General features: G+C 40.7%; 2 protein-coding genes across 3 annotated transcripts in view; one reads left to right on the forward strand and one right to left on the reverse strand.

The window, feature by feature from the left end:
* VRK2 (VRK serine/threonine kinase 2) overlaps positions 1 to 1,652 on the forward strand; it is a 35,234-nt gene extending 33,582 nt beyond the window's left edge. Inside the window, exons 14-15 of one of the 2 annotated variants that reach the window (XM_050315794.1) lie at positions 270 to 361; positions 1,111 to 1,251. In XM_050315794.1, coding sequence (XP_050171751.1) covers positions 270 to 341 — 72 coding nt within the window. In that variant the 3' untranslated portion in view covers positions 342 to 361; positions 1,111 to 1,251. Of the gene's footprint in view, positions 1 to 269; positions 362 to 1,110 lie in introns of both variants that reach the window. The other variant, XM_050315793.1, reaches the window with a different exon arrangement.
* On the reverse strand, positions 798 to 20,262 carry FANCL (FA complementation group L). The gene is made up of 14 exons (XM_050315796.1): positions 20,130 to 20,262; positions 18,236 to 18,294; positions 17,247 to 17,307; positions 16,629 to 16,685; positions 14,988 to 15,085; positions 12,747 to 12,843; positions 10,024 to 10,092; positions 4,151 to 4,301; positions 3,494 to 3,577; positions 3,348 to 3,393; positions 3,177 to 3,258; positions 2,284 to 2,400; positions 1,927 to 1,998; positions 798 to 1,446 (listed from the first exon to the last, which is right to left on the reverse strand). The coding sequence occupies exons 1-14, from the start codon at positions 20,220 to 20,222 to the stop codon at positions 1,411 to 1,413; spliced, it is 1,122 nt and encodes a 373-aa protein (XP_050171753.1). The 5' UTR covers positions 20,223 to 20,262; the 3' UTR covers positions 798 to 1,410.
* Positions 20,263 to 22,619: the final 2,357 nt, after the last annotated feature.

A 22,619-nucleotide genomic window follows, 5' to 3' on the forward strand; every position in this document is an offset into this window, starting at 1 on the left:
AGTCTTACTCTTCAACTCTACAGGAAAAAAAAAAGATGAAAAAATTAATCAAAGTTCTAGTACAAATAATGCAGAATAATTTATATCTCAGTGATCACCCTATGCTCCTTTTCTCTGGAGCTTCAGCATATTTTAGTGAAGGGATTCCACCCTATTTTACCTCCATATAAAAAAATAACTTGGTTAAATGAGGGCAGTTTCTAACGAGCACAAAAATGCAACTTGAAAGGTAGCTTTATTATTAATCTGAAATTCTTTGCTTCAAGCAGTCTGATCATCACTGCCTGGAGACTCCGGTACAAGCTGGGAGAGGGAAGCAGAAAAAGCACAGCTGTACCTGAGAGCACCAGGCAAGACAGTGGTGAGCAGAACCATTTGGGGAGGTGTTTTGGCAGCCAGCAGGGGAGGCAAAGTCTGAAAAATCAAATTTCCTCATTGAGGAAAAAAGCATGAGAAGACAATAAGGCAGGATTCTATTAGCTTCATTTTGTAGAATTCCTCTCACATAAATCAGGAGCTTGGTAAAGGAAAGCTGTCTAGGAAACCACAGCTGAAGGGCTGTCCCTTGTTCTAAGGGCCAGGGGAAAAGCCAGGCAAGTCTTGGTGAGAAATGCAAGGGTGGAGTTTGGCTAAGGATGGCACTGCTGCTGGAGACCAAAACCAACAGCCACCTGTCCAGGGAGGACAAGCCCTGCTGGCAGGTCTGTGCTCTCTGATAGCTCAGAAGTTCAGCTTCACTGTGAAATGTAAAACTTACACAAATCAAAACAGCAAATCCAACTTCAGAGTCATGTCTCAGGTTCCCAGGGTAAACCTTTATTAGCCCCAAACCAAGGAAGACTGAATATATTAAACTTTTTTGGAAACAAATTAAAGACAGAAATATTTCAGCTGTGGACCTGAATAGTAAATATAGACTATGTATCTTTACCCATACCTTATGTTACACACTTACTTTACAACATCCATACATCACCAATTCCAGAGGTAAGAGTCTGTAAGAATTGTGTTGCTTTCTCTGGGAAAACTTAAATACCCCAGAGTTTTCTCTGATTCACATCTCACTTAAAATATTAACAACTTTATTATTACTCTTCTTTTCCTCTGCAGAAAGACACTGCAAGAGATGTGCCACCATTTGACCCCTACAGGATATTGTCAGACTCCAGAAAGAAATACGATCACCTGCTCAGTGCAGTTCATGCAGTGCCATCCCAGGCTGGCCCTGAGAGCACTCGCCCTTCCATGGCTCTTGTGTTTAGGTTGGCCTTTACTGACCAAACGTACCCCTACACTGCAGCTGTCCTGGTGCTCCTGCTGCTCATTGTGCTGTCCTTGTATCTGCTGTGATGTTGCTGCTTTGGTGGCTCCAGTGTAAGTGCAGTGCTGTTCCCACCACACAGTTTTTCCTCAGAGTTTCTTTGTTGAACATTTCAGCGTCAGGGGCTTGAAAAAGAAGGTTTTAAATAATGCTGTCAGTACATACCTTGTGCAGGCACGTTCTCTTAAACCTCCCAGATCTGCACTAGTAGTTATGGATGCACTGAACTATTTGTGCTGCTTTCTGTTGCAAATGTTGAGATTCTTTTCAGTGTGTTTTTTTTTAAACTGGACCTTTGTTACAGCCACATTAAAAACATCATAAAGCACAACAGAGTGTGATCTTTAATTACTCTGGCATAGTGTGTTGTGACTGATATAGGTCTGTCTTTATACTGCGTGAGAAAACCTTTAGTTAAACACTGATGCATTACATGCATAGGAATTTACTCCAGTGCGTAAAGAGAAGATGGAATTTGTGGCTACTATTTTAAAAAAGAGAATGGAAGGTTCACTTTGATGAAAGGTTAACTTTGCTACTGGCTTAGCCTTTTCCTGAGCTCTCCCACACCCTTTAGTTCACTCCTATTCCTTGGATTTCCTTACCTTGTTGCAGTAGGGACATTCGCCAAAGATGACATTAAAACTCTGCCTGCTGGTAGGAAGGCCTTGTAGCCACTGCAACACAAGGAAGGGGGTGAAAATGCACATTGGTTTCACATCAGACTTAATATCCATCTATTTATTAGCAGGGTTCAGCTGAGGAACATCTGGCACAGTGCACTGAAAGTCAGAGGGGGGAGAGCTGGTGTAGGAACTGGGGGTGAGAGGGCAAGCGAAGCACAGTGACTGTGCTAATGTTCCTGAGGGGATTTTGCTTCATCTGGAATTGGAGTGGGCAGTGGTTGTTCTCTAGAACCTGCCAGTTCCTGAGCAGTTTGTGCCATTAAGTGCTTGCTTTACCTCATAGAGACAGGCCTGGTGGAAGGGTTGTCCGCAGCGGGGCTCGTCACACACGTGGTCGGGAGTGGCACCGTCGAGGCGATAGGCATAGCAGATCCCACAGTCCTTGGCAAAGTCCTGCAACACAACAGGGCTCAGCTCACACAGCAGCTGGGAGGGACCAGTGGGCTGCTAACACAGCGAACAGGCTCACCTCTGTCCTTGCTTTTGCCTGTTCTGTTAGCTAGAATCACTCTCCTTGCCTTCAGCATGGAAGTGTTGGTGCCATAATGGTGTACAGTGACACCGGTTCCCAGATGCACAAGACTTCACTGGTTATATCTTACATCTAGTTCAACAAGCTTCTCATACCTTTGGGCCCATTTTTTGTATTAACCACGACGCTTTGTCATTACATTTCACCATAAGACACAAGCCCTCAGTCAGATCTCAATTTAGAAATTTCACAAGTGAAAGCCAAACTCGTAATCCAGTGTTAAAGCATTGTCAAAAATTAATTCCCAGGTCTGTTTGAAATGCCCCAGTATTTGGATGGCCTCTTGTCCGCTGTAGGCAGCTGCACCTAATTAGAACCAAAGTCATCAACATCCATAACAGAATGTTTGGATTGTCCACATCTCATTAGCTATTCTGGAACTTCCTCTTTCCCTTTTAATAGTGGAGCCTGTTATTAATGGTCCCTGTGCTGTGAAGGCCACAGGGAAGTGTGCACCTCTAAGCAAAGGTTAACAAGCTCTCACAACTGCTGCTTGAAGTTCAGAAGTCCTCGAGACAATAAATTAATCCAGTTACCCCTCTTCTAAGTCCCTTATTTTTCCTGGCTGTTACAAAGTGACCATTTAAATGTCCCTTACTCAGATATAACAACTGATCATTAAAGAAAAGCAACTCACGCTTTTTTCCAACACCGCACGAGATGGAAAATCAATTTCCAGGAGGTCTTTCAAGTTTTGTAACAAACTGATTTCTGGATCCCTGTGGGTGGGAGAGAGGGATTAAAAATTCCACCCCAGGAATGGCAAACCCCATTTCAGTTCCAAACCTGTTTCACTAAAGACACTCACCACAAGTGCATGTTGTTGTTGAGCTTCACTCTCAGAGGGGCCACTGCTGCAAACCAGGGACATAACAATCACATCACCCACTGAACATCCCACATTTCAGGTAGGGCTTGGACTGGAGAAGAAACAAGTGGAGTCTGCTGCCTTACCATGATCTGCTCCGAGGAAATAACACTCTGGAAGCATGTTTGGATGGCGAGGATCTACCTCCACGTTCACAGAGACGTTGTTGCCTGCAATAAGAAAGCAGGGAAGGCCGTGGGGAAGCTTTGCAGTCAAATATTAGAAAATGGAAACATTTTTAAAAGCAGTTTCAAATTGGTTAAATCAGGCTGGGTTTCACTATGATAAATAATAAAAAAGCTGGGAAGTATCCAAATGAATTGTACAAAATATCAGTATATGTGAAATATTTGCATTTCAATGGACTGTAATTCAAAATAGCAACTGATTAAAAAAACCTGCCAGGCTTGCATTTCTTTTAGACTAGTCTTAACACTCAGGCTTGTTTCTGAATAATGAAACTCAGGCTAGATGACTAAACCCATTGGAAATCGTAGCAGAACTTTAAAGGTAGCAGAGATATAACTTATGAATTCATCCTTATCTTTTATAGCCGAGCAGAGAAGCCTGAGGACACTGTGACGCAGTGAGTCAGTGCCCTGCCCAGCACACCTGGGCTGAGCCAACAGCGCTGTGTTTTCAACAGCCAAGGGGAAAGGTGATCTTTTTAATACACAAAAAAGAGCTGTGTCTTTGGGTTTTCACTTCTCAAATCCACTGTACTCCTCCCATCCTTTTCCTACCGATGGCAATCCTCCTGGCCGTAGCGCTCCGGGGGGGATTCTCCGGCTCCAGCACCCACGTCTTGCCATCGATCTCATCCAGGGTGTCCCAGAATCCTCTCAGCGACTCCAGCGCTGCCAGGAACTGCTTGTAAATGTCGAGTAAGGAGTTCTAAGAAAAGAAAACAGATTTCCTATGGTTTCCACTGGTGGTCAGAATATTTAAAAACCGAACTATAGGTCAGTGAAAGAGTATTAAAATCCACGTGTGTGTCCCACTGTATCCTGGTAGCAGAAAACATGGAAGCCCACTGGGGTTTTAACTGAAACCACACAGGGAAAGCTGCACCCTGAGCACAAACACTTTATCCTGTCAGTTCTAACATGTGCTGTACGTACACCATGCCTGGATTTGATAGGGGTTTATACTCCTTTTTTAAAAAGCTGGGATGAGCTATTAATTTACATTGTTACTTTAACAAAACAGCTGTAAAATTAAAGTAAAATCATAATTTGTCCTCATTATCATCATTGTATTATCATTGACATTCTGATATTTAGTCTCTACTCAAGCTGAGCACCACAACAGTATTACCCAGAACTACAAAGAAATACCCACACATAACCAAAGGAGCTTATTTATTTTTTTTTTTAAATATCACCTACCACCATCATAATTATCTCAAAATCAAGCAGTTTAAAAAAAACAGGTGCTTAACATCAGATTTCAAACCATGTAAATAAGGCAAGAGGAGGAGAAACCATCTAATAATAATCAGAGGATTATACTTGGGTGACTTCAATATTTGAGAGTGGATTACATGGAATCAGAAAAATCTTTCATTAGACAGGACAATATACAGGACAATGCAAAAGAAACCTTTTGAATCATCCAAAAGGAAGTAACTATTTCTACAAGGAAAGGCTTCTGCAAGGGGAGAAAACACTTGGTGGTCAAGTGAAGCCCTTTGCAGGTGCCCAGGGAGAGCCAGATTTCAGATGCCTTGGGGTCCAAAAGAAAAAGCTTAATAAATTAAGTGTTCTGCTCTCAGCGAGGTATTTTTCTATAAATAAAACAAAATAGACAGGGAATGGTTTCCTTTAATCTGCAGTGATTATGTTCTTCCTTTCTCACCTGGACGAAGAGAAGCAAATTACCTGAGCGTCCCGAGATGAAGAAATAGGCTTTTTCTCTGTAATAACTTTTTACATTTGGCGATACATATTTTAGAAAGAAATGGCGCAGCTTAGAAATAAAATGCTACATTTTTTTTCCTGCTGTTATTAAATTATATTAAAGTAGGAAAGCACCTAAGCAGAAAAGTGTGAACACTGGCAATCTCCAAATGTAACGCTTATTATCTTTAAAAGCATTTTGTTACTTTTATAATACCTGAAGTGATATAATAGTGTCAGTCACTTAACCACATCTTAGAGTATGGTATCTTCATCTTAAGTACTATTATTTCCAGTATTTTAATAATTTTCACACAGTCCTGAAATGTGATCTTTTGTGCTCTGATGACACTTAAATTAATAGCATAATTTTCTGGTACTTGCAACAGTTGCTTTCCATTTTGATTTTTTACATTTTTCTATATCACATACAGATAAATCCTCTAATAATCATTTTTATCTTTATCTTCCGGGAATTCAAAGGGTTTCACTAGAAAAAAGAAACATCAAGGGATTATAACCCACAGATAAGTTTTAAAATCCAATTAATTTTAATACTAATTGTAATTTTTCAATGATGTTCCTTAAAAAGGTAGTTAAATCTTTTTTTTTTTTTATACACTGTTCATTTGATCTTATTTGCATGCTTCATTGATGTTGCCAGCTGTCTCCTGCTATAGACATAAATGCATCTATAGCTATTTAAATACATCACCTGCTTGTCATGCAAGCCATGAAAACCCCAACATTCCTTTTTATTTGATTACCCAACTAATTTTTGGTCGTTGCCCAACGCTTTTAGAACAGCCTGACGGTGCTTTCCTTTGGTCTCAGCTACACCAGGATGGGTGTTAATAACGTCAAGCAGCACCAACTCTTTGTTTGGTGCTCCCTTTTGTACAAAAGTGTTGGGATTTGTGTGAAATACGTCCAAATTCTTTGGAAAGGAAGGCAGTGATAAATCAGACTATCACTGCTGCTCACCCTGACCCAAAAAGCTCTTACAAAACCCAACTGGTCCCTCCATAAACAATGACTTTGCTGGTCCCTCAGCCACCGGTGAGCCCAAGTGACCTGTGTGTTGTGGCTCCTGTGTCCCTCAGCATTGCAAGTACTGAGTTTGTCCAGGGAGGCTCAGGTGCTCTGGACCCACCTGTCTCCCTGGGGAACACAACTTCTCTTCTGCCAGGAAGTCCCATGCCAAGAAATTCCTTCCTTTTTTCCCTTAGTCCAATTCAGACATTTCCCCGAGTTCCCCCTTACTGCCCACACACCACTGCCTCCAGTTAAAGGATTGAGAAGGAATTGGAAAAAAAGGTCACTCTACTCTTAGGTCTTATTTCTAGAGCCACAGAGGCTGGGATGAATAAAGGAAACTCTTGAGTCTGCTCCTGCCATAAAATCCAGGAAGCCTTTCAAGAGCTTGTAAGATGTGCTAGAGCCTCTATGGCTATGCTGCCAAACTTCAAGCACCTGCTCCACACCCTGGATGAATTAAATATTAAACCAAATATTGGTAAAAAAGTTCTAATTAAGGTAAATATAGCACAGTTGATTGCAAGCTATTTTTCTTAAAAAGATAAAAATGTGATTTTTTTAGCTAAAATGCTTCCTAATGTGCAATTTGCTTATCCAAAATTAAAACAACTGCAAAAGCCCTCTAATGGAAAAGGTGAAGTAGCCTGAACTATAGGTGCTGACACCTGCTTGTCCTTCAGGAATTCATAAATAAAATACAATTTGACAGAGCCAACAGTTGTTGGCTGGGAAAGGGATCACCTGTATCACGTAAAAAATTTGTGATTCTTCGGATTTGTTAGGAAACTGTTTCCCATGAACAGTAGTTTAACAATTTCCCCCCTCCTTAACACAAATCAGAGCGAGACACAACACTGAAATCTTTATAAAGTGTCTTGTCAGCCATCTCCTATTTACAGCTGGTGTCTGTGAAGCTCCTTTGCCAAGAAAAAGCACAATTAGGAAGCGTTTTATTGTGTTTTCATCGAAATAAGCAAGCAATAACCTCACACATACACTACACCTCCCGAACCTTGTCTCACTGTTCCCTTGCCTGCTGCTGCACGACCTCATTAGTCATTAATTCCCACTGTCCTGACCTTCATGTAGCCAACCAGGTGGGCAGTGGGCAGCACAGGAACCACCCCCTGCCACGAGGGCAGCAGGACAGACACCCCGAGCCTGCAGCACCACCCTCACAGCCAGGGCTAAAATTGGAGCCAGCACACTCATGGGGTTCTTTAGAAAAAGGATAGAACAGAAATAAGTAGATGTTCTTGCACTTGTCATTGAGAAGCACTCTGCATTTATTTGGCACTTTGAGCAGGAGCAGCAGCAGCAGCATTGCCCTTGGTGCTGATTTCTTACCACTCTAAAACGTCTCCTCTGAGCCAGAATCCACTGGCTGTTGCTGCTCATGCTGTGAGACACCTGCACTGGCTACTGGGCTTGTCATGACGCACAAAACCCCACCATCTTCAGCTTGACATTGTGCAAGTTATAATTATTCATCCAAATGAATATGTCAGAGCAGCAGCAGCAGACCTCTCATCAGCGCAAAAGAAAAATACATCAAAACATTATCAACCCAGCAGGAAGACAGGGACCATAAGGAAAATTACCCATTTTTAATATGGATGCCATAAAGCCATGTCTATTATTATACAGAAGGGGGGGGGGGGAAGAAAAGAAAAAAACCCAACCACCCAACAACCCCTCAAGTTTAAAGTCCATGAGCCTGAAATAGGCAGCAGCACATGCAGGGGGTGGAAAGAAAAATCAATTACCTGCAATCTATTTATATTTTCTCTCATAGGAGTTTATATTCTAATGGTGCAATTGCCCCGTTTTAGTTAAGCCTTGTCAGTTTATACATTAAAGAAGACCAATAAATAGTAAAGTGCAAGACCTCCTGGTGCCAAACCATCACGTTATTTTATTAGGGAACAGGTATAGAGTGTTCTTTTTACCTTTTAGGAACCAAAATTTCCAGGCACTCGAGTACCAGCTGAATTCTGCTGCCAGGAGTGTTTCAGCATTATCTAAGCTTAACCCATATTTTAGCACGGTGTGAAGGCTGCTCACTGCAATGATTTCCACACATTTGGAAAATAAACACAATTTCCACAATTACCAGAGCCATTTGTTGGGTTCATGTCACCCACGCAGACAAGGTCAGCGTTCCAAACCTCCTGTACAGCTAAAGCCCTTCTGTCAGCACACAGCTCGGGCTGCTGGGATTTGGGGCAGGATTAGAGCAGCTCTCTGCAGCTGGAATTACTGTCTCCTGATTTCCAAACAGGCTCCTCAGTTACACACCAACATCTATTGTTCATGTTTTCAAACAGCCCCCAGGTAATTCTAACTGTAAAGGGATTTTAAGCACCGGGATGTTGGATTTTTACCGTTGGATTTTCCTTGGTTGTAGTGCCAGTATTAATATATCCAGCCCCGTTTTTAACTTGTCAAAGGCTGCTCCGTGTCATGTTCTTCAAGAACATTTTATTAAATTACAAGTCCTGCCAGCAGCTTTAAAATTACTAACAGTAAACATGGAGAAGCAGTGACTGTCAGGGATATTTGAAGTGTTGTTAATTTGAGGCAACATAAATTGCAAGGCTGTAAAATTAATAAAATACTGTTAAAACTATGTATAAAGTTTGAGGTTAGAAACAGCACTTGAAATCCTGCCCATAGTTTATGGACTCCAGCAGAATTTAAGGGAAAACCAACATCTACTTAAACTGTTCCAAACCATCCCAGAGAATCAAAACCTAAATTTACATGATAAACTAAATTCATTTGCATTTGCAGTGCTTGATTCTTGCAGTTATTTGCTCAAGCTCCCAGTATTAGAGGGGGACCCACAGAGCCTTGAGCTTTGCAGTCAAAATTATATGCCCAGCCTAAACTCCTCCTGCTGCAACCTTCCAGCCAGGAATTCAGTACCAAGCCAGGCTTCATTGCTGGGGAGAAATCCTTGTCAGAGCTGGAATTAGCAGATGCAATCATTTATGTAAAATCTATTTTCTCGAATCAAGTGAAATTAAACATCCACTATTTTCTAGAGATAATTCAAATTAAGTTACATCTAAGTGGTCACATTTAAATTCATTTAATAAAGTACACACGATCTATTCAGGAAAAAAGGCATACTAAATAATGTGAGACTAAAAAAAGACAATGGCTCGTGGTTCTTTATAGTAAAAATATCAGTCAAAATAAGAAATCAGAATTCCACTAAATACTTCCCTGTTTTGATTATAACTGGATTATAAGTTTTATTATGTTATGAAAACTGTATAGGATAACCAAGTGGGGTACTGCCTTTTTTTAATGCCTGTCAACTTCAGAGGGTGCTTCTTTCCTAGAAGACAGTCATTTTTCATGCATTTCATTTCATTTTCCCTTCCCCAATGTAAGTCCTAAAGAAATTTCAGCCACATGAACTGCTTAAAAAAAACCCAGGCCGTGTGAGTGCAAAGATCCAACGTGTAAAGCGTATCTACATGGCAAGGGAGAGATTCCAGATAGTACGGCCAGGAATGCAGAGTTCAGTGTTGTTACATTTTCCTGGGCACGTACAGAACTAAAATGCACGCAGGGAGAAAAGCTGGAGTTAAAACAGAAAGCCCAGCCCCTCATCAGCACCTCCCCCCTGCACGTGTAGGTAAAGAAAAGCTGCCCAGCCCTGCAGGTACCTGTGGCATCCAGGAAATGGCAAACTGAACAGGGAAATCCACAAGGCAGTCTGGTGGTTCCGTGGGATACTGAGGGAGGCAAAGGAAATACAGTTTTATTGGTTTGGTTTTTTTTTTCCTTAGTGATTTAAAGTCAGGCCGATACGCAGCTGCCAAATTTGATAACAAAGTACAAGCACTTCAAGCATCTTGAGGACTTGGCTCTGAGAGGAAACAGTATGTAAAGCATTTTCAGAAATAATTAGGAATGTTAATTATCATTTAAAGAAGAAGTCTACATGGAAGTATTTTTATATATCAGCTTTTGGTAAAGGCAGGAGAATCCCAGTTTTCGGTGTTCAGTGGTCACAATGTGTCATTCAATAAACCTTAAGACAAAAAACACCAAATATTTTTTTAAAATTTCTCCTCAATTACCTGTACTGGGACAGGGAAATTTTAAAAACCCAAACAACCCTTTCACAAATCACCAACCAATTTCCATTTAAACCAGACTATTTGCTCTGACTGGCAACATTTTATTTTTTGAAACTGAAAGTAATCTGAGTAAGCACAAAACTATTAAAAAGAGTTAATAAGTGAACATACACCCGAAATTAAACAACCCCTCAGTCCAAATTAAAATATAACTGAGAAGAAAAGAAAAGCTGTATTAAAAATCCTGCAGTTATGAAAGGTTTGATAACTCCAATCAGAGCATATCATTGACAGCTTAGGTTATTAGTTACGACCAAATGTGCATGTCAGAAATCATCCTATTATTCTTTAGAATAATTTAAGCTATTATTAAACAAAATACTTATACTGCATTTCTAAGCATGCAACTAACTTCATCTAGAAAAAGCATTTTCAGAAGCCTTGCCAAATCATTCAGATAATTACCAAAGTGTCTTAATTACTACATGACATGCAAATCCTTGCAGTGGCCTGTTTGAATCCTTGGGGTCTGAAATGCTCCCACACTACCCTTAATCAAAGGAACAGAATAACAAAAATACCCGCACTTTCATTACAGCAGGTTATCAAAAGAAATCCCTTAAAATAAAGACTTCAGCCAAGTCTTTTCAAATGTATTAGATATGTGTATGAAGGGAAATCAAACCCCCAGGTCACCAAACCCACATTTCACATCCAAATTTTGTCTGGCGAGTTTAAATGCCAGACATGGCTTAAAAAGGACAAACAAATCGATCCCTCATCACAACAAACACCTGAAAACAAAACAAAAACAAGGAAAGAGAGCAGAGATGGATGATGACTTGATTAAACAGACAAGTCAGATAATCTCCTTTTATTACATACATCCTTAGTTGTCAGATGGTGCTTTCTTCTGCTATGAGGAGTATCCAGGTATTTTACAACAGCAAAGAAAACACCGTTTTGTACAAGGACATAAAATGGGAATCTCCATTCTCCCCTCAGGACAGGGATAATTTAAGGTTAAACAGAACCAGCAGAAGTGTCACAGTGTTTGACCATGGCTTGGTAAAAAGGAGCATTGCACTGTATATTTTTCTGCACTTTTTTACTTCCAAATAGTTCAAACACTTTACTCCTGTTGTCACCAGAGCACGTAAAGCTTTGAGGCAACAGGCTGCACCTGATTTCCAGTGTCACACTCAGCATGGGAGAGCAGCTCCCCTGTAAACAACACAGCCTGGTGACTCGGGTTGAACACTAAATAGACCATAATTGTACTTCCTGATGGATTTTTTCCATCGATGTATTTAATAATGGACTGACTAGCAAATGAATTATGCATTCATTACTCTGTGCATGTAGGATAATTTTACCCTTTTTAAAAATCTACTTGAGCAACCCTCAATTCCCAAACTGTTCTTTTTCCATAGGCTACTCTCCCCCCTCTAAGGTAAAATTAGCTCATCTTATGTATGAGTAAAAAACTCATGGTATTTAAAGAAATATGGGATGCTTGTGAAAGTGAAATCTAATCCTACAATGACCACTCCTCATGCCTCCCAGATTATTACTCCAGAGAATGTACCAAGGGTAGTCCCAAACAACAGTGTTCAGACACTTTTGGATCCACGTTTTCCCCTGGACTGATTTTCTGAAGACACACAACAGCTCTTGCCACCCAATTGTCCCCACACAGCCTGGATAGTCACAGTCTCTGATGGGAGATTTATGCCCTGAAATGAGACATTCTATGAAGAAACGCTGCAATTCGAGTTCAGTGCTCAGTACCAGGAAGAATTAGGATCTTTCTGTCTCTGCATACACCGTGGATTTGATTTGCAAGTGCTGTCAAAATTAGGCAATTATTTAGACTAAAAAGAAATCATTTTTCTGGCTGAATTCTGTAGTCAGTTTTTCATAAATCTGTACATCTATAGCTTTAAAAGCAGGACTTGTTAATGAACAACCCAACATCCTCTAATTCATGTGCTGTGCACAGTCTCTGGATGGAGTGATAACGAAGGAAAGTCCCCCAGATGGCTTTGTCTGTAATCCAGCAAAATGCCTGCAATATTATAAAGTGTTTTTCCCGGGATGCACAGTTGCATCTTGCAGATAACCACAATGCAACATTAATTTTAAATATAGTTAAAGTCTGAAAACTCTCTATAAAAAAATTTCTCAGCTATTACTTTGCAGAACAGACACATTAACAAACAAACCAACTCTCTAAAACAGTTACGAACTGAGAAAATCCACTTATTTCAAGGAAGCCTGAAGGTGTTCCTCCCACATGAATTTACCTTTGCATTTAACTTGAGAGTGATGAGATGCTGTCGACCACGAGAGTCTTCAGCCTTTAACTTGACCATGGTAAGCCCAGTGTCCACATATGCAACCCTGGAAGAGAAAGGAAACTCTTGGAGCCTGGGGAGAAGTGCAGTGCGAAAGGAGTGCAGTGCCCTGATTAGTGTGTTACAAATATTAATCAGAGAAGTCCTGCACGCCAGCCACTTGTGCTGCTGCAGATTTACTGCTGTTAATGCACCAGGCTGGTGCTTAATGCAGCCATATATCTCGGGGTTATTTACAGGCAGTGTCAGGCTCACGCTGTGGTCAGTGAGCACCGTGTTGCAGTTTTCCATCACTGGAACCTTTGACACACACAGCATGTTCCTGTCAGCCTCTACTTATGTTCACATTAAACTTCCTGTCAACTCTTTGATCCATTTCTGCACTTTCTTACTCTAGGAGACTTTTGTGCTCTTGATTTGCTTTGCTCCTCCATGGAATTCTCTTTTTTTTTATCAATACTGTAATTGTGGGAAATTCAGGGGGTATTGGTTCATATTCTGGAATTGATTTTCTGCAGGAAATAGTGCCCAAACAGGTACAAAATGAGTTATTTATGATGATTTGCCTTCGTTTCATGACAGCTTTACACTGTATTCATGTACCCTAGCAAGCAGCAAGTAGATACTAAATGTAAAAAAGTTTTAGAACTTCTGCCATAATCACTGAGTCTTTGCTTAGGATGGCACTGATTTGTGCTTCCCAGCACAATGAAGATGGATACAACTCTAAAAGACATTGTTCTCTAGAAATGGATTCTGCTGAGCAGAAAGGTTCAAACTTCTCCATCTTCTTACAGTAAACTGGACATGTGGGTATTTTGCCATTTTTACCGTGTCATTCTTGTGTAAAGATAAAAAGCAGTGCAAAATAATTGCTCAACTTATCACCCAGAACTGATGGAAAGGCCAGTCAGAGTTCAAAGAGAGAATTTCTTGCTGGCCTAAGTAACATTTGTTTTTTTACACCATTACATATTATAGACCAGTCACACAATTCTCTCCAGGGAAACTGGAAAGGAGTTGTAGAAGCTTGTACAAAAGACAGTAGATGCACACCAAAGGGTGGGCACAGCCCTGGGACGAAGTGAAAAGAAACTTCCTCAATATGAGGGAACTGAAAAATCCAGATGGAAAATGCAATAGTAGTAGTAGGAAGGGAAGGAGAGATATTATTTCATGTTAATCCTGATTAATGCAATATTAAAGAGTCCTACAGATTTCTGTATTTGTGTTGAAAGAAAGACAAGTCTTGACAGAAGTGTAACTCAACTGTAGTCAAACTTCATATTGGAGCATTCTTCCTCTAATTGGGGGAAAAAAAAAATCATTGCTCCCACTTTGCTCCAACTTAACCTCTAAACTGAATCACAGTTTCAGAAAGACAAGAAACCATGGTGGCACATGTGATGCAAGTCCATAAAACAAAGCTCTCTGGGGATTTCTGGAAAATCTCCACATGGCCCTTGAATACTCAACCCCAATGTGTGTTCCTTCACATTCCTAGAGAAGGTTTGAGGAGAAAAACCTTGTTTTCCTCTGTAGGAAGGTGAATTAAATTTGCTCTATGAGCTCATCTGAGTGTATATGTTACTGTGAATATTCTTATGAAGTTCTGGATTTATAGCTTTCCCAATTCTCCCCTCCACTAACATATTTTTTTGGTACATTTACCTTTCTGTGGATTAAATAAATCATTTTTTTGCCTAAGGAAATCCTTTTGCTACGCAGAGCAAAATAGAACTGTTCTTTAAAAATAACTATTCTAGTTCTAAAAAATGTATGAACTGTTTTTATGAAAGCACAAAGGTACATGGTGATCAACCATAGCCTGTGGGAAGAGTCAAAAAAAAAGCCCTACAAAGAAATGAAAAGAAGGAAAAAAAAGAGAACTACAAATACTAACAGTAAATATATTTACTATATCAATAGTTTATAGGTCAAGAAGAATTGATTTCTTAGTAGTAGCATCTCACCTTTCAGCTCAGTTATTTGAGACAGAAAACACACCTTCACTCGATACAGGCTTGTTATATTTGTTTTTAATTAAAAACAAATCAACAGAATTTTTAAAGGAAAATCAGTTTGTGAATAGGGTGAACTAACAGAACAAGTCCATTTGATATGTCCAGCTCACCAAAGAGGAATGGATATGCTAGAGACAATGTTTGTTAAGACATCAAATGAACATACTTATTCCAGCCCAGCGCTTCCAGATCTCTGACAAGACAGGAGTAGTATTCTGGCGGCCGGGGGACGTGCAGGTCTGGTGTGTTCTTTAAAGCAATTTCCTGTTTAAAAGAACATTAAAAACATCATTAAGAGAGATTTCAATATTTTTGCATCTATTTAGCCATGTGATTTTTGCAATTCAATCAAAAATATTAAGCTTATGTAAAATTAACTGTACACTGCATTTGTTTTGTTATAGCCTCCAGCTAAAGCAGACAAAGAGGCTGTTTGGGAAATTACTTCAGATACTGGTAATGAAAACATCTGCAATTTAAAAAAAAAAAACACAGATGTTGACAGCATAGTCTTCAGATGCAAATATCAAATGTGCCTCTTTTTCAGCTAATAAATTTGAAGTCAAGCATCTCAACTGAAAGAACATTTCAAAAGGAGGTTCTATTAAGCCCACAGCTGCCTCCTGGGCTCCACAGCCACAAAAGAAGATACATCTATTAAATCCTCCATTATATATATATATATATATATATATATAAACTTTATACAGCAATCAAAAAGCAAAATCCATTTCTCAGTTTTAACTTCATAGGATCCCAAAGAATAAGTTTTGGTGCAGACACTCATCTAGTATGTTGCAATGTCTCAAAAAGTTTTTATCCAAAAGGTAATTCCATGTTACAGGGAAAAATAAAATCGAATCATGTTTCACATTTGCATTGTGATACTTGTTCTTTAGAAGTGTTCTTAAGTTAAAATTATGCTTACAGGAGAAGTAAATTGATGAAATTTAGAATAAAATTATTAATTTAAAATAAACTGAATTTAAATAAAAACATGATTTACAATAAAACAAGTTCAACAAGCATTTCTGTCCAGTTCTCCTACACTATCTGAGGATCATCATTTTGAATGAATTGTACTTTCACTGCATTCTCATTCTCCGAGTGCTTGTGTATCCAGGCAAATAGACTGGAATAACTATTGTGAAATATTCCCAAGGTAAACATTCTTACTCAGTCCTATTCCAAGCATAGGAGAGCAGCAGTACCCGGAGAACATTTTGAACACTTCTTGTGTTTCACTCCTGAAATTAAGCTGCTTAGATGAAGAATTGTTCACCAAGAATGTTCCTAGAATGTTTTACTACTAGTTGAGAGTTGCCTGTTAAATGTTGTTAACCAAAGATTTTGCTACTCTTCAACCCCAGACTTGAAAATCTTTTCAAAGGATCAAATGCAGCCTCTGAACTATAAAAACAGCTCTCTGCTTTTATTGGTCAAGTTATCGCAGGTGAAAGCACCTTCAGCAACCCACTGACTGTATAACCCTTTGTGTGACTACAAGCTTTTCCTTCTGGACAATACCAGGAATTCCAAGAAAATCATTGTAAAGAGGATGGCTCCATACTGAGATTCCTTGCTGGGATTTCAATTTTTCTATAAGATTTCCCAAGAATACAGTCACTTAAAATCTTAAATGATATTGATACAAGTATTACATGAACAGCACACATACAAAATCATCTCTTCTTAATAAATCTATCCATAGCCATAAATCTACAGAACAGTAACCTGTAAAGAAATGAGAGTGAAACCCAAAGCCCTCAGAACATCCCATCTCCCACATATGTATTTTGTCACTCACCAAAACAGTTTTCAGCTCCACCATAAAACTGACAAGATCTGGGCAGCTGTGGACCCTCTGCAGGAAACACAGCACCAATTAATTTTCTTCAACTTGTAGTAGTTCAGTCCAACTTTGTAACATTGTCAAACCAACAAAGATAACAAAACCCAACTGTATATCACAAGTGTAAATATTTCAATTACAGAGCAGATCTCCCAGAGCACAGAAAACTTTACTGGAAAAGACTTTACTTGACTGTCTACAACAGAGTGAACTAGGTCTATCAATAATTAATGTGAACTCTCTTCTTGGCATTATGAACAACTTGTAAAAAAAATAAATATATAAAAAAGACAAACTCTGTTTCTAACTGAGAGATTAAAGAAAAATTCCAGTAAAATGTCAGCAGTCTTTTATTAAAAATTGTTCTTGCTCAATCTTCAAAAAAAGAATAAAGCTTGAATAAAAATAAATATTTACTAAATCCTCAGGCACTTGAAAATAAATCTTGGCTACACAACGAAAGAAGGGTTCTTTAACACTTTTAGAATATGTGAATGAGCATAACCTCTTCAGAATTATTACAAATATACATGTAAGAATATATTTGAAAGAAATTGTTTTAAACTTTTATACCTGCTTTAAAATATGCTGATATCGATGAAGGATCTTCTTCAGACTCCAGCTGCACTCTATCCTGAACAAACAGTATTTTATATAAATTTTAAATTCACAGTACAGGGTTTTTAAAAGAGAGCAGAAAACCTGCTGCATACAACAGCACAACAGTTTTCTTAAAAAAAAAAAAACAACACAGGAAGTAAACAATACTTCAAAACTGCTTTGAGTTTCTTGTTCAAAGTTACTTAAAACTTGCAAATGTCACTATCCTAAAGCCCATTAAAAATTAAGCATTTACCTGCAGAAGCCTGTTCTTTGCTGGAGACAACAACATAATTCTTGCAAGCTACTGTGCCTTCATAAAATACACTAATATTTAAAAGTGATAACCTGGAAATGTCAAAGTTCCCTCTAATGTAGTTTTAATTACCCACCCTCGAGTGCAATAAAGCCACGGAACAGCCCATCTGCTCTCAGTTCGGAGCGGGCTGGCCTGGCAGGAGCGGGGAATCCAAAGCTAAAGGCTAATCCATGTGGGTGGATCAGCCCCTGCCACCCCCTCCCCACACTGCTGCGAGACACAGGAACGAGAGCAGAGCTTTCAGACAAAACTTGGGCAATGCCAATTAACACACACAGGAAAGAGAAAATAATTACAACTTTGCACTGAATTTTTTGTTTCCCAAACTGTGACATATAAATAATCTAAGTGACCATTCTTGTCCAAATACGTTGCTTCATATATAAATACAAACAATTAATTACAACAAGTTTCAAAGTTAATCAACAGCAAAATATATTGATATAGGCAATGTTTATTGTCAGCACTTTTTAACACTGATGCCGTCCAGTTTTGTCACAAAGTTAAGTGGAAACCAGTAAGAATTAATTAATAACAGTGATATTGGAGGAGAGAGCGATTCATGTGCATGTCCATCGTTGCTTTTATCAAAATAAACTTTGTTATACCACACTTACAAATTGCTTTCGTAAAACTCTCTCACCTTGCATTTTTCAGTTGCAAATCCTCTGGTAACAATACCCTGATGTGGAAATCTCTACCCTTGAAAAGAAACAGTTAATAGGGAGGTCAGCAAAGAAAAGTATTAGAGGCTTCTGGGAAGTGTTCCCCATCAGATCAATTACTAAGAAAGAAACTTTGCCCTATCTAATTTTCAGGAACATTATTCAGAATTTCTTTATTTAGGGATAAAAAGCAGTATGAATGACAGTTACAAGTAATGCAGACTTTAATTCTGAAGTTGAAACACTCTTGATGCTTAATTCACAATATTCAGAAAAAGCGCTTCTGTACATCACACCTCATAAAGCAAAAATAACACCTTTCAGAAGAAAAATAAACATTATCTAAATCTGGACAAACCCAAAAAACATAACTTAATCCAAGTCATGCTGCAGTACATGAAAGTCTGCCTTCAACTCAACTAAAAGACAAAACAGACTCATGTCATAAAAGTACTACACTAACAAGAAACTTGGGCACTGATCCACAGCACATTCCAGCAACTGGAGTTAGTCCAGTGAGGAGCTACAAAGGTGATTTAGAGCTTAAAGCAACTCTGACACCAGGAGAGCCTGAGGGAGCTGGGACTGGTTAGCCTGGAGAAAGGAAGGATCAGGGAAGGATCCTGTCAGTGAGTACAAATACCTGATGGAGAAGGACTAAAGAAGGTATAGCCAGATCTGAGTGGCACACACTGACAGGATGAGAGGTGACGGATACAAGCTGAAATACAGGAGATTTCACCCAAAGGCAATGGAAAAACCTCAGTAACAGTGAGAAGAGTCAAAAACTAGAACAGGCCATCCAAGAAGTTGCACAGTCTCTGTGCTTGGAGATCTTCATAGCCTGATTGCAAATGGTCTTGAGCTCCAGGTGATCCTGGCAGAGGAACTCCAGAGGTTCCTTTCATCCTCAGTGTTCCTGTGACACTCATGAGGAAAAAAGCAAGGTCCCAGTTTCAGAGCTGAACAGAGCCCACTCACCAGCAACACCAGTTGCTTCCAAAGGCATTTAGTGTAAGCCTAAATTAAGTATATAACCTCAGACATTATGGCCTCAGCACTCACCAAAAATCACCTCTGAGAACACCCGTATCTTAACTTTCTCATTAATTCCAGGATGAATTGTAACCCACAGAGCACTTCAAAGCTGCAGTTGTTAAAGTAGCGCAAACATAAACACACCCTTGCACAAGTCTAGTGAAACTTGAATAAAAGAATCACCCAAAACCCCTTGCATTTTGACCACAAAACTACAATTTCGACAACACAAGTGCGACACGGCCCACATCTTTTTTCGCTTTTACTTATTTTTAGAGCAAGTGAAAAACCACACTATTTCTAAATTGAAATAGGCCTGTTCAGAGCTGTGTCTGTGTGATATTTCAGTGCTCCAGGGTCACCGCACAGTGTCTGTGATGGCAGAGCCGTGCTGAGAGCACCCCTGTACCCCTGTCCCAGGAGCTGTTCTGCTCCCTGCACTGCGTCCACCACATCCTCAGGGACGATGCCGCCGATGAGGCTGAAGCCTCACAAGTTCAATGAAAGCAAAACACCCCCAGTCAGTCATTTACCACAGTCAACTTGTACCGCAGGCCACGAGCGCGGGCACATTCAACCTGCCCCAGAAACACCTTTTGGCAGCACAACAAACCCATCCTGGGAGGCACCAGCGAGCCATTCCCCGGGCAAACCGGGAGTCTATTTACATAAAAATACTGTTATACCAGGGAGGGCGGCAGGGTCCCTCACGGCAGGGAAACGGCATCTCCAGACCCACATTCCCGGCCGCTCGGCCGAGAAGCGCTGCCCGCTATAAGACGCGGCAAGGGGGGAAGCGCCTCCCCGCCGCTCCCCACCCCCGTGCCGCGGTACCTGGGCGGTGACGAAGCCCTCGTAGGCGGTCCCGCGGCGGTTCTGGGGCAGCAGCAGCGGGAATTGCCGGAGCAGCGCCCGCGGGCCCGCCATCTTCCCGCCCGGCGCCGCCGCCGTTCGAATGCGAGGCCCCGCCCCCGGCGGCGGGCGGCGCACGCGCCTGAGGGCACGGGAGGGCGGGGCGGGCCCGTGAGGGGAGGAGCGGGAGCCTGAGGGGAGGAGCGGGAACATGAGGGGAGGAGCGCACCTGAGGAGAGGAGCGCACCTGAGAGAGGGGGTGCCGCACCCAAAAGGAGCGCACCTGAGGGGAGGAGCGCACCTGAAAGTAGCGGGTCTAAAAGGACGGCCCCTGAGGGGAGGCGCACCTGAGGCGGGGAGCGCGTGCCGCCGTGTGGGGGAGCGCGCCTGAGGGAGGGCGCGCGCCCCGCCCTGAGGGGGCTCGCGCGTGCCGCTGAGGGGAGCGCGCGCGTGCCGAGGGCGGGAAACCGTGAGGGAGAGGCCGGCACCGCCCGCCCCCGCCCGGAGCTCCTGAGGAGAAGCTCCCGCAGAACCCCGAGGAGCAGCCCGGGATTCTCTCCCTCAGCGAGGAGCGGCTTTTCCAGAGCGCTGAGCAGCGCGGCTTCCCCGCTTTAGCGCATCCCGAGGGGACACGCGCCCTGGATTAAGTAAGGAGTGATGATAGCTATTAAGCCAAGCTCGTAGCAGTCAGCTGCTTGTGCCAAGCAGGTTGTGGTGCCACCCAAGGCAAAGGGTTACTTCTGGCTCGATTTATGCTTTCTTTTTAAGGAATCATGCGCTGTTTTGCGCCACAGAACTCTGAAAGTCAAAAAGGCCTTCTGGCCCCTCACACAGGCGTTGGGATAAAAACCTCGCTCTCTTTTTTTGGGTGGGCTGCTACCAAGACCTGACAGCCACTGTGTTTGGGGAAGCTTGAGGAGAAAACTTAAACTTTGGTATTTATTGTGTATTTTTCAGAAAGCATTAAGACTTCACATATCACTGAGGCTGAGCATCATGTAAGACCCGGCAAGAGTTAATTTTTGCCTAAGGAGACGTGTTTGGGAAAGAAAACACAGCTTTCTGCCTAACTAGACAGGTTTGAGACAGAAAGCACACTTTTACAAAGGGATAGGTGAATTAGCAAAGAAAACAATAAAAAGTTGAATAAAAAGTTGAAGATCACCGGTGTACTCAGATAGACACATTGTATCAGGTCAGTTCTTTGCAAGAATGTTGCTCCAGGCACCCCTTTTTGCTCCAGGAAACTTTGGACAATGCAACACTGTTACCAATTCAAGAAACATTTTCTAAATATATGCACAGGAAGGTTTTAAATACCCCTGTGTTCAACCCCTATGCCCATAGTTAGCTCTCCTATGGTTGTTCATGAGTCTTTCGACTACAAAGCATGGCTCACCATGAGCAGTTAACCCAGTGCTTCATAGCAAATTGCATCCTTCACGTTATCTATTAATTTAATTTTGACCAAAACATTTCTTCTCTTGAGCTGTTTTCTCTCAGTAGGCGTTACACTAGAAATTACCTTATTTAATTGTGAAGTATCTCTGTACTTTACCGGGTACACTGATTATTTCTTAATTGCATCAAATGCAACACTGAAAACAGGGGGGGATTTTCCTTCTTTTGGCCATGTTTATTTTAGTCTCTGACATTAAAAAAGTCAAGTCATTTTAGCCAAGTGCAGTTTTGAAGTAATATATCTAAATAAAAATACTGTCTCAGAACAATAAAATATTTTGGTACTGGGCCCCAGGAAACATTAATCATTATCTTACACTGTACATACTGCACACTTTTAAACTTTGTATAAAAATGCAATTACTTGAAACATGTTACTTTGAGCAGGCACACAGACTTCAGCATTTTTAAAGCAGGAAAGCAACAAAACAAGAGCAAGAGAGGTTGGACAGATCTGCTTCTCAAGGGAAAGGAGCACTGATCTGATCTTTCAGCCACAGGCCACATTTACCAATTTAATTACAATTACTGTTTGCCGGAAGAATCATAATGGAGTGTGTTATTAATTATTTGTCCATTCAAATATCACATTCAGCCAGTTAAGCCATCAATAAAATCATGACTTGAGTGGCAAAACAAACAATGTGCAGAGCAAACACTTGAAAGCATCAATTTCTAGGCTAGATTTTGCTAGTAAAGTTATCCCACAAACAGCCAGACAGCAAATACATTCACTGAAAGCAGAATCCACAAGGAACCACATTGAAACAATGTGGATTTTTTTAAAGAGTTGTGGGGTTTTTTATTATTTATTTATATAAGGATATTATGAAAGGCAAGAAAATAACAGTGCATTGTTCTCCAGCGCTGGTGTCTCCAGCATAAAACAATCAATTTAAATCCATGCAAAATGGTTAATACTGTTATTGCTGTCCTTTTTCATAACTCAGTGTCGTTTTATTCATCTTGCCCCTAAGAAATGACCTTTTCTGTGCATATCCCCACCTTTTT

The sequence above is a fragment of the Myiozetetes cayanensis genome, unplaced genomic scaffold (assembly GCF_022539395.1).
Source record: "Myiozetetes cayanensis isolate MyiCay16 unplaced genomic scaffold, myiCay2020 scf2-11, whole genome shotgun sequence".
Classification (NCBI taxonomy): domain Eukaryota; kingdom Metazoa; phylum Chordata; class Aves; order Passeriformes; family Tyrannidae; genus Myiozetetes; species Myiozetetes cayanensis.

Bases quoted from the DNA above. Each gene is read 5' to 3' on its own strand.
- FANCL (XM_050315796.1), bottom strand. From the start codon at position 20,222: ATGGCGGGCCCGCGGGCGCTGCTCCGGCAATTCCCGCTGCTGCTGCCC. The intron at 15,086-16,628 runs GTGAGTGACAAA...TCTTTTAAACAG, and splicing joins TGGAGCTGAAAACTGTTTTG to GAAATTGCTTTAAAGAACAC. The intron at 12,844-14,987 runs GTATGTTCATTT...TTTCTCTTCCAG, and splicing joins GAAGCGCTGGGCTGGAATAA to GGTTGCATATGTGGACACTG.